This window comes from Sinocyclocheilus grahami, unplaced genomic scaffold, assembly GCF_001515645.1.
Source record: "Sinocyclocheilus grahami isolate Dianchi unplaced genomic scaffold, SAMN03320097.WGS_v1.1 scaffold204.1, whole genome shotgun sequence".
Classification (NCBI taxonomy): Eukaryota; Metazoa; Chordata; class Actinopteri; order Cypriniformes; family Cyprinidae; genus Sinocyclocheilus; species Sinocyclocheilus grahami.
Window position 1 is genome coordinate 1,058,575 of NW_015505383.1, and position 12,185 is coordinate 1,070,759.

At 37.2% G+C, this 12,185-nt stretch overlaps 2 protein-coding genes across 6 annotated transcripts in view; one reads left to right on the plus strand and one right to left on the minus strand.

The window, feature by feature from the left end:
• The window catches only part of LOC107595553 (sarcosine dehydrogenase, mitochondrial), a 77,032-nt gene extending 73,047 nt beyond the window's left edge, over nucleotides 1-3,985 (plus strand). For all 5 annotated transcript variants that reach the window (XM_016285985.1, XM_016285988.1, XM_016285984.1 and 2 more), the window contains exon 21: nucleotides 3,109-3,985. In XM_016285985.1, coding sequence (XP_016141471.1) covers nucleotides 3,109-3,237 — 129 coding nt within the window. In that variant the 3' untranslated portion in view covers nucleotides 3,238-3,985. The remainder of the gene's footprint in view (nucleotides 1-3,108) is intronic.
• Nucleotides 3,986-4,794: 809 nt separating this feature from the next.
• Nucleotides 4,795-12,185, minus strand: part of LOC107595570 (dopamine beta-hydroxylase (dopamine beta-monooxygenase)) — a 14,025-nt gene continuing 6,634 nt past the window's right edge. Inside the window, exons 5-11 of the mRNA XM_016286004.1 lie at nucleotides 11,361-11,603; nucleotides 10,445-10,588; nucleotides 8,963-9,001; nucleotides 8,618-8,677; nucleotides 7,032-7,159; nucleotides 6,332-6,491; nucleotides 4,795-4,965 (exon numbers count right to left, since the gene is read on the minus strand). Coding sequence (XP_016141490.1) covers nucleotides 4,831-4,965; nucleotides 6,332-6,491; nucleotides 7,032-7,159; nucleotides 8,618-8,677; nucleotides 8,963-9,001; nucleotides 10,445-10,588; nucleotides 11,361-11,603 — 909 coding nt within the window. The 3' untranslated portion in view covers nucleotides 4,795-4,830. The remainder of the gene's footprint in view (nucleotides 4,966-6,331; nucleotides 6,492-7,031; nucleotides 7,160-8,617; nucleotides 8,678-8,962; nucleotides 9,002-10,444; nucleotides 10,589-11,360; nucleotides 11,604-12,185) is intronic.

Below are 12,185 nucleotides of genomic sequence, written 5' to 3' on the forward strand. Positions count from 1 at the left end.
TCGCTTAATGGCTGGTAGACAAACACGGGCTGCACTGCATCTGTGTGAGGGCCGCCCAGGCAGAAAGGCAGTGAATATCCATTCTGAATGAGACATGGGAGGTTTAGGTGAATTGACACGTCGCAGGCCCATCACCTAAACTTTCTGCCCCAAGCTGCCGTGCCTTCTGTCTCCACGGCTCCGCAGCAGAGGTGAGGAAGTGTACGGACAGCTTATCCGTACTATAAGATGATGTTATACTCACCGGAACACTGCAGGGAATGGCAATTCGGGCACCTTCCACTGAAGCGCGTACCTTCAACGGTGAGCGATAAGAGGCTTCTTGAAACAGCTTTGCTAAGTGAAGGAGAAAGATTCTGAGGGAACTTGGCACTCGACATCACCTATATAGCGGCTGAGCCCGCCAATCAGGTGAATGCTTGAAGGCCATTGGCTATTACGGAGCAATAGAGTGATTCAATCAGGCTTCAGCATCTCGGAGGAAAAGGGTTTCCCCATACGTAATGTCGAGAGACCGACTCGATAAGGGAACCCTCTTTTGTGTGGAACTACTTCTTTCCTCCATGGATTCAAATCTCAGTTTGACAGTTTAACAGCTGAGCCCAAGCCTCCGTTACTAATTCGAAAACGTCACTTTAGAACTAGTAACGAAGGAACGTTGAGTTGCTTCATTGAAAGCTTATTGTATTACTGTATTAAAAGCTCACCGACACAAACACACCATTTCTCAATACTAAATACTATTATTATTAAATACTATTATTTATATAAAATATTATTTTTTGAATAATAATATTTAATAAACAACAAAAACAGCCATCATAAAGGTTGCTAGGCAATTCAGTCAAAAGTACAAATACAGCATTAAAGTTACATAAAATATAACGTGATGAGATTTTGCCCTCATCCCGTGAGATTTACCCAAAACTAATTATATCTCATGTTTAACCACTATAGAAACATCAGAGCCAGCGGCAAATTCCAGAAGATCTGGCTGAAGTGAGGCTGCTCTCGGCGGGTTCATGAGCGCTGAACGGCCGCTGATGCCCTGGATATCTCCAAAAACATTCAAATAGACGTTATCTTTATTAACAAACTGCATATTTGAAGTCTGAACTACATTCTCGCCTAAAATAAACTCTTAAAACTACGTTCCGTGACGCAAAAACAGTATTATTTATAAAATTATAAATCAGCCAATCGGATTCAAGAACCAGAAAGGACTGTTGTATAAATGTGTGTGTGTGTATATGTGTATATATATATATATATATATATATATAAACAGTGTGGGTGTGTATTATGATTCTTGGACACAGTGGCAGCTCTGAAGTCCGTGTACTGTGAGTATGACATGATACAGGGGGATGTGTACTTAATGTTAACTGACAGAGAGCTAGATGAGGAGGGACAGATGGGGAGGTAGAGCGGAGACGTCTCCATTCCACAGCATAGACGGCAGTGCTGTTGAACAGGGTTAAGCGCTGATCTGATCAGACCTTTACTCTCTCTGCTCACTGCATTACACACCACTGACACATCACTGGACATAATGTCAGAGAACTATTATTCACGGCCGAGAGACCTCGAGACTTCATGCATAAGACTTTTCATAGTTTCTAGTTCAAATTTTTTAAGTTTCCAAACCCGTGTGACTTACTTTCTACAGTGGAACACAAAAGAGGAAATTTTGAAAAATGTCCTGGAGAGTTTACAAGCTTCAAAAGGACTGAAAGCATTGTAAAAGCAGCCCTTACTAGTCAATGTATTTACTTACTAGTAAATAAATACTATAATTTGTTCAAATAAATGTGGTCTTACCCCACTCTTTCATCTGCTAATGAGACGTAACTGACAAAAATAACCGTAATTTTTACCCTTCCAGTTAAATATTGTGCTGCTAACGTCATAAAACAGCTTTAAGTTGGCAGTGCTGGCAAATAACCATGGTACCATTGGATAATACACGGCTAGCTCTGCATTAAACGATTTTAATGCACTCCGCGGAGGCAACCACCAAAATTGTTTAATGCACAGCTAGCCATGCATTATCCCTTACACATACAGTAAAAAAGCATTTTTTTGTTAAAATGACATACAATTGTTATTGTTTATTCTTTAGCATATAAACATAAGAAATATAAGACTGTGTATGTAATGACTTTAATGAGGGAAAAACTACAGTCCCCTGATGCTTTGAATATGACAATTTAAAAACATGGAAATGGAAAGCAGAGAAATGGAAAACCAGAGAAATGGAAAACTATTGATTTAAAGATGCTGATTGTGTATATGGAAACTATATTTTATGTTTATTGCAGAATAGGAATAAATATACAAATATTTAAGCAGGTCCGTGCATGGAAGGACGGTAATTCGATTACGTGAGTCACAGTGCTTCGTGGAAGTGGGAGGAGTTAAAGAGTTTTTGCTTGTCGCGATTCTCTGGTGGAATTTTCATTTTAGAATCATGAGTTTTTCACCAGGAATTCACCACAATTATGAATGCTTAAAAAAATAACCTGACTGCTTCAACAAAGCATATATCATCAATAAATAAACTTTGATATTTTGCCTTTTTCGTGTATTTTGATACCTTTAAATACATGTATGCAGGAGTATGTGGAGCTCAAGACACTCTGTAGAGCTTCTGTATTAACTGCATGTGCAAATAGAATGTTTTACTTGTACACTGCACAGCAGTTTTGCTTTAGTTACTATAGCTACAGCTGCGGCTTACTACTTAATTCTTTGTAGCAATCAGTGGATATCTACCAATGTGTCCATTAAGACTGCAATGTGCCCACTTACAGAGGTCAGGCTAGTTTTCCAGCCACTGCATCTTGATCTCGACTCCACAGGGTAATGCCTGCAGCTCGTTCAGATTTAATTAAAAAGAGATGCAACCCCGGACAGAGAGCGAGCCGCAGGGGCATAGATAGAAAGAGAGGGATGTGAGAGCAGACCTCATTTCTGTTGCATGGTTTGACACTGTGATATGAATTTAAAAAAAAAACATTCATGTGGATTAAAAGCCTTTTCATTTGAATCATAAATTCATTTTACTCAAACGTCACTTGAATTTGTCCGTGTTCACTTCGCCCCCAGGTGAGCCCTGATTTCGTCCGCAGTGGTGAATTCACTCTGGAGAGGATGGGCGTCACATACAAGGCTACGGCTCACCTGAAATCTCCCTTTGACCCCGAGAACAAGCGTGTTAAGGGCATCTACGGCTGAGCAAAGCCAGAATGTAACTGATCCAGACTGATTCAGTGTAACTGAGGTAAATGTTTACAGGCCTTTATCCAACGCATCAGCATTCCAGGACAGAAGTAAATACACTTCTGTATTTATATTCACTGGTTTTAAGGGATGATTCACCATAAAGATCATAGAAGAACAATGAACTAATGTGAATTTCAGAAATAGCCTGGTTATACAGTGTAATAGTGTTCAGCTTCTTTCTGTGCCTTAAATTTCATCTTTTTCAGAAAGAAATCATTTATATTTTTCAGAAAACCATGAGCCTGTCTCTGACTTTTTTGTACTAGCTTGAATATTCGTGAGTGTTTTCATAGAATAGCTGTGCATTAAAGATGTTAGTCTTGATTAAATGTAAAATTAAAAACAATTTAATAAAATAATAATATAATGGTTTGATTACTGTAACTTTTGCCAAATATAAATCTGTGGAATTAAATGTAGTCACATGATGTGAAAGTATTTTCTGTGTACAGGTTACAAATCATTTTGTATGCTGTATTTTCCAGACAGAATGAGAGAAATGAAATATGATTTCTGCATGTTGGGCCATCAGTTCATTCACATGTACTGTAACCATTAAATTAACATTTCACTGGATTTTAACCAGTAAAAACAATAACCAAGGCATTTAATTTCCTTATTGCTAATAATAGTGATTCTTTCTAAAGTCTGCCCTTTAAGCTGTCTGCTCTTTAACTTCATTTGTTGTTTAAATGGAAAGTGTGAATTTGCTAAATGTATGAAGATTAAAACCAAAATTTCTCATATTGTAAACACTGCAGCTGTCGTATTGTTTTTATGACTCCTTGTAGGGTTAAGTAAGGTTTTATTTTTTTGATAGAAATTAATGCTTTTATTTAGCAATAATGATTCAAATTGGCCAAAATGACATTAAAGCCATTTATAATCGTTCAAAAGATTTTTATTACAGATAAATGCTGATCTTTTTTAACTGTATATTTATTGATAGAAAAAAAGTATCACGGTTCCCACAACGATATGAAAATATGAATATTATTATAATAATAATTAAAAATGTTTCTTAAGCAAGAAAATCCGCATATTAGAATGATTTCTGAAGGATCATGTGACACTGAAGACTGGAGTAATGATGCTGGAATAAATTACTAATAAATTACTAATTTTACAATATATTACAATAGAAAGCAATAGTTTTAAATTGTAATAATATTTGACAATATTACAGTTTTTATTGTATTTTTGATCAGATAAATGCAGCCTTGGTGAACAGAAGATACTTTACCATTGCATAATGCCTACTATTTTCCTTACTGTCTTTTAAAATAGTAGACAGTATTCAGTGTGTACTTTACAATGATGTTAACTTTTCAAGTGTAATGCACCTTTATCCATATGAATGGATAAACATACTTCCCACATAAACGTAATGCAACATCTTAATCTAAGCACAAAACAGTACTTGGGTAATTTATTTAATGTGAATGCACACATCTTTGAAGCACACATCCTCCAGGCTGCTGCACAGACGTGTTGTTGAGAACAGTAAATGTTGAGCTCAGCAGGAGTCAGATACATGTGTGGGCATCAGACGCTGCCGTCGGACCTGACCTCTGTAGGGTTGTCATTCTGAGAGGACGCTCGACGGCTTAATTCACACGGGTAAGGGGCTCTCTGGAGCTCCGCCATCACCACTGGTATCTCCTGCTTCTCCCATTCACCCTAAAATACATTGAACATTAATACAAAGAAACATCCTCATTTTAACACCATTCAACCTGACACGGCAGTGTGTTCTCATAGGTATTTTTACATGCACTAATTTTTGTCAATCCAAATGTAGATTCTAAAAGTTCTGTTAGCTCTAAACGTTGTAATCCGATTCACATGTTCATTTATGAGAAAACAAAAATGAAGAAAGCAAGCTTGATTGACTTGACCTGCCAGAACTAACGCTATGCTTATAATAATTGCTGTTAATAGTGTTCATCGTCTGTTTTATTACGTCTTAAATGGATTTTTCCCTACATTTCTGCCATATGTACATTAATTGACAGTCACCACTGATAAGCTACCACTAAATATTGTAGAAACTTAATTTGCTGTAAAGTTGCTTTGCAATGATTTGTATCGTGAAAAGCGCTGTACAAATAAACTTGACTTGACTTATGCTTGATATGTCTGCACGCATCTAAAAAAAGACATGAGAATAGCTTTTTAGCAAATATGTAGCAAATATTAACCATCCTCCATTAATCAGTTCAAGATAATGTAAATATTATGTAAATCAATGCACATTTGTAAGATATAGTATGTATGTTAAATTACAAGGCTCTATGCATTTGTGCAATTTATGTTTTAATCTGTTTGAGCAAGTAGAGAGATTCAGGGTGTGTGAAGTTACATTCATATGCGAATGGAGAATCAGATCTGATTTGAGCTTTGAGTGCATTGAAATATTTTGCAGCTAGACCATACATGAACTGGCCAACCAGATGTGATGAATTCCAATCAAAACTATGAGCTTTAAAAATGAGAATTACCAATATGCAATACTATTTCTGTAAAAACCACCTTTCCACTCTCTGCTTTTTTTTACATGCTGAATAATAAATGTATGAATATATCCACACAAAACAAATGACCAACCATACAGTATGTAGGAAAAATGTAGTTTTGTAAGAGTTATTTCAAACATAATTATTCATTACCGCTCAGTTAACAGAAGTAGTGTTTGAAGGGGACATCAGATGCCCATTTTCCACGAGTTGGTATGGCCTTCAAGAAATGGCTGCAACATACTTTGGTTAAAATTCCTCAATGGTCATGTAAAACAACACCCTCTTTACCTTGTCAAAAACAGCTCTGTTCACAGCGACCCGTTTCGGTGCATGTCTCTTTAAATCATCTGTTTGGGCAGTTTCATAGTCTAGCTACAAAAAATTAAATGCAACTGAACCTCAAATTGTATCCAGAAAATTTCGCATACGCGTAATTTCACACAGCTCCCATACTTCTCTGGAAATGAATGACTTCTGGTCCGTTGTTTGTCAGTGATGGTGAAAAGGTGGTTTAATGTTGCGCTTACAGGAAAGAGCTCAGCTGTGGATTGGTTGCAGTGCATTGAGATGGGAGAGGTGAGGTAGAGGGAGTTCAACACCTCCCCGCTGAAGCCGTCCCAGGATAGCGAGGAGAACTGCTCTTCCACCGTAGTCTGGGGACAACTGCAACTCTCACGTCCCTGAAACCTACACAGATGACAATAAAACGAGACTTTAATAGGCCTTTTATTTATTTATTTTTAAAATATCCACTCCAAAACATCTCCTCATAAGGTGGAAATTTGGTTCCACGGCCACAAAACCACTTTCATAATTCATCTGATTCCACTACAGCGTTGCGAAATTGCTTTTTTTAAGTTTGGAAAAATGTAATTTGCCAGTGCAAAATGGAAGAATACAAATGCCATCTGCCTGCCTTTGTTTTATTCATTTCTGAAGAAAACCTATTTGTTTGTTTTTTTTCCATCTGATTTCGTAAAAGGAAATGAAAGCATTCCTCTCGTCCTCAGGCAGTTAGTCTCGAAGCCAGATATTAGTTTTAAATGTGCTGGTTTTTGTTGTTGTATCCTGACTGGGTCAGAGCGGTGTGGTACTGCGACATCAGTGTTGCTATTTTCAAGGTTTTCTTCTCATTGTGAGGTAATGACTGTCTGGCATGTGCGCTCATACAGGAAGGTGTTTGCTGTTTTTGGTGCTTTAGTTCAGTCTTATGGACACGTGATGTACCTGTTGATGAGACTGAAGTATTTCTGCAGGTAATCTGTGTCCACGTGGCTCTTGCACAGCTCCAGCTGTGTACGGGGGTAATAATGCACGTAATTGACACACATCTCTTCCATAATCCCAAAGCCACCCTGCAGAAGTGACAGAAACAAAGCCACTGGATTTGAAGTGAATCGTGGCTAAAGTCTGTCTCTTACACAAAGCTCTTATATACAGTAGCTTCAGAAGACCTGTACAGAATTGTTCAATTTCAGGATTCAAATTTCTTGGCATAAAATAAATTAAGCTTTACACACTCCTAATGTGAGATGTTGCTTCTTAATTGAGGATTTTATTTTATGTATTTATTTGGAAAAACGTATCTTCCTTCCTTGCTTTTTAAGGTTTCTGTGTAATATTTTAGTTCTGGCAGGTCACGTGAGTCAAGCTTGCGTCAGCTGATCACATCTACCTATAGGAATACGACACCTATCGCGGCATTCCTATATAAGCTCTATTCAGTATTATTCAGCAGCTTTTCAGCTTGCTCAGGAGCAAATTACCCTCCTCCATCCCCAGCTCCTCCTTTCGCCACAGTCAGGACTTGGCTTTCTGATATTCCTTGCTAATCAGACTCCTTTATCTTGAATAAAGTGTTACACTTAAATATCATTAAGTACATTAATGATATTGGCCTTGTTCTGTTCTGTTAACCTAGGGGAGTTATTATTGCTGCTCTCCCTGCTCATTCATGACAGGCTGTATGGATGGGCAGTAAGTTTTTTGCCCAGAACAGAACCATACCGCCAAACCAAACTTTATGCTAAGTATCTATCATTTTGACGATAGTGGTCCTGACAGAACTACAATTAATGTTGCCTTGTATTAGCACCAGCCTTTTGTTCATACTGTAAAAGTAATAATTCATGTTTCATGATGGGGAACACTCCTAATGTGAGATGTTGCTTCTTAATTGAGGATTTTATTTTATGTATTTATTTGGAAAAACGTATCTTCCTTCCTTGCTTTTTAAGGTTTCTGTGTAATATTTTATTATAATATATTCAAATTTGCATATATTAATTAAGTGCTGCAGATTTGATGCATATTTAATATATTTTAAATGTTTACCTGGGTGAAGTAACAATGCAAAAAAATTATCATTCAATATGACAAAAAAAAAATGTATTTAATAATTTGTTAAATGAGCATCTGACAAGAGATCTGACAACCTCTGATATGCTGATCACATAAAAAATACATGTTTTCTTGTGGGTTCAGTATAATATATAAATTGCATATTTAATAACAAGATGCCTATTTGCGTATCTTTAATGTCTGTCTGGTTTGAGCAACCTGGGAGCTCACCCTAAGTTTAAATGGAAGTGTATTAGTGTGGCTTTAATGTAATTTAAGCAGCTCTTCATGTAGACTTGTATTATACTGTGCAGAATGATGAGAAACCTTGCAAATTGAGAGTTTTTTCCTGTTTGATTTCCAACTAATCAACCTGTAATCTTCTGTTAGTCAAACATCTCGTCTGCACCGTACTTAATTCTCACGAGATATCATTTTAGTCTTGAACCAGTGTTGGACTGAGACAGACTTACCACGGTAACTTTGTTCCTGTCTTCAGTGTTATACGTGCACTTTGTGACGAGAGCATCGCCCTGTGGAGTAGACAAACGCACAATGCATCGATCACACATGATCAGATGGGGTTTAGCACTCAGCTATTTGTAGAACATGCTAGAATGAATGTCTCTTGGCAAGTTAGCATTAAATTGGCAGGCTCAGCCGTGTGTGTGGGTGCTTGTATTGACAGTCTAAATGCAGCAGATCTGCGCTTTTGTTGGTGGCTTGCTGGCTCCAGGCGTTTCCTGTAATGTCTGCAGCATCTCTCTTTCTCTCATCTAAACACGCTTCAGCTTGTACATGTGTGAAGAGCAACTTACTGGCAAAACAGTCACCATCTTCTTTAAAACACGGATAATCTGCACAAAAAAGGGAAAGGTTACAAATGTTAGTGCTTGATTGAGTTTTCTTTTTAATATATGTATTCGAACCGAAACGGGATATATCATTTACAGAACCCTAAGATTGTGTCAGGTCAATGTTTTTGTGGTACTGCGGTACTATAGTACAGTCATTGTAGAAGATGGGGATTTACATGATAGTGCTGGTATTTTAAAGGCCATGGTACATATCTAAAAAACATGGTAATATTGTGTTACTTTGTGATTTCAAAAAGGCAGCCCAAAAATAAACCATAGCATGTTTAACATATATTTCATTTAGGGATTTTTATAGTGTGTGTGTGTGTGGGAGTGACAAAAGCATCAAGTGTTCAGGTATACCGCAGGGAATCGTGGGTAGTTGACATGTCTCAAGCCGTGAGCAGTGCAATTGAAACTGTTATACACTGCATTCATATCGACTGAGAGACTGAAAGGAACATGTTTACTTTTTAAAGTATTTAAGCCAACTGCAAAATAGTTTATCCTGCTGAAAAATTAACAAATAAATAAAACCAGTCTAAGTTGGTTGGTTGGTCTTAGCTGGTTTAAGCTGGAAGTAGCTGGTTTTAACTGGTTTCCCAGCCCGACCAGCTGAAGAAGTGGTCAAAACCCCTCGAACTATCCTGCAAACCAGTTATGACCAGGCTGGAAGACTAGCTAAAACCAGCCAACCAGCTTAGTTTTTTCAGCAGGGTAAAATAAATGGTGAACAGTTACAGCATCATAAATATACTGTACACAAATCAGCCTATCAGAATGATTTCTGAAGGATCATGTGACATTGAAAACTGGAGTAATGATGCTGAAAATTCAGCTTTACATCACAGAAATAAATCATATTTTAAATAGAAAAAAGTTATTTTAAATTGTAATATTTCACAAAATTACTGATTTTACTGTATTTTTTGATCTAATGAAAGCATCCTTGGTGAACATAAGAGATGTCTTTCAAAAACATTTAAACTGTTTCACACTATTGAATGATAGCGTATATATGTACATTTTAAAGTCAAAGTGAAACAATCAATTAACATCTGTTATGTGACTAATAACTTCAGTAAATTCACTAAATGAAGCAAGAAATTCAATATGAAAAAATTAGGACAGTAGTTGATTTTATAGATTGGGAATTGATTGGGTGTTCCATTCCAAGTGGGTGTGGTTTCTGTATAAGTGGTTGGAGGGGATTGGTTGAAAAAATCAGGGGGCTTGATGATGGCAGTAGAAAAGAAAAGTTGTTTCATATGTGAAGTTATTACTTTATGATGAAATATTACAACAAACATTTTTCATTTGGAATAACGTGCACGCATGAATCATGCACAATAATACCAGGAACATGTATCAGGTGAAATTTAAAGTGAAAAGGCACATTTTAAATGTCATGTTGAAAACTCAAACTTAAACTTGGTTTAATACCTGGTAGTGAGTGCTGAAATGTTTGTCCTCCTGTACCACGTCAACCTCTCTGCCTCCTCGTACCAGGACGGTCCTTACCCCGAGTCCAGCCAGATGAGTGTGCAGCTGGGACGCAAAGATATATATACCGCCTACAGGAAGAGCCTGCAGGACAGAAAACACCGCTTCAGTAATTAATATTTGAACTATATTTTTACATTGTATGAAGAAAATGTTCAAAAGAAAGTGTTGCCGGCATGTTCTGAGTGCTGGCTTTTTGCATAATTTGCCTTAACAATAGGGTTGGGCGATGTCTACAAAATTAGCATCGGCCGATATCTACAATGAAACGGGGTTGTGCCCGAAGCGTGAATCTGTATTCAGAAAACGATTGCTAAAGGTTGCCTGTTACATTACAGTACATACAATTTCACTTACCGCATAAACAGAGTAAGGAGAGACGATGGCGAATGATTTGCAGATCCTCAGCACCACTGACAAACATCTAATCTTGTTAAATGTGTTTACCACACATTTAACAAGATTACGATTACGAAGATCACGATGTCGGCTCAACATCGTGATGTCTATCAGCCATCGGCGATGGCATCGTCTATCGGCCCAACCCTACTTAATAAGCCATATGATTTGAACAGTTACTTAAAGTTATACAGTATTCCTTCTGATATAACTATGTTTTTAAACATTATTTCTCTAGGTGATGAGCTTTTTCCACTGTGGGCTGGTTTATAAGACGTTTAGTACACCCTAGTTTTTTTTTAACGGGGAGTCTCTTGTGATTGCATAATTTGGTGAATATCGGCCTTAATCTGTTTTCAGGAAGCCACTCAATGTGTTTTAAATGAATTCAAAGCCTGCGTGCATGAATGTATTCTGCTGGCTTGAGTGAAGTGTAGTGTTTGTGAGACGCGCGGACCGTCTGTGTGCATTTGGCGGTGCAGTAGCCAGTCAGCTGGAAAGAGCGCTGGCGGGGAGGAATGGCCATGACAGGAGTGTAGACTAGCCCCAGCTCCATGATGCCTGCATCAAACCTCCTCAGAGATGGAGTGTACCATAAACGAATGCCCGAGGAGTCCCTCCGTCCTGTGACAAACACACAGAATGAGTCAAGAGGAGCTGTGCACTCAGGAATGAAAGGAAGTAGACTGGAGAAATCAGTCTGATGAGTAGTTTAGATTGAGATTGGCAAAAACATTAGTTGTATATTAGTCTTTGCATACTAGCATGCTGTTCTTACTGTTGATGCATGCATACAATTTGTGCACATTGAGTGTTTCATCAACTACATGCACTTAAAAAAAACTGAAAAAATTTGGTCTTATTCACTGATAATTGCATAGATTATTCATATTTATATGAACAGGAGAAATTCTCACACAAAATGTTTAGCTTGTTGTGTATGCACATTATTCTAATGGTAATGAATTTGTAGTGTAATAAATGAGCAACCGTGTACCTGAGGTTAGTCATCTGCATAAAACGCAGTTCATTCAAAAAAGTTCATTCAATGCTATACCCAGAGTTTGTCTTTATTTTATTTTTTATTTTTCTGTTCAAAAGTTATTGATGAATCATGATTTTATTTGTAAAAAAGAAAGAAAGAAAAACCGCAGATTCATGCTCACATTTTTAAACATTTTTGGGATAAATTGACCTTCTGCAATGCCAAGCCTATTTTTACAAGTAGTGATTTACATTTTTTCCTCCTTGCTAAACAAGTACAACATATGAATAAAAGGAT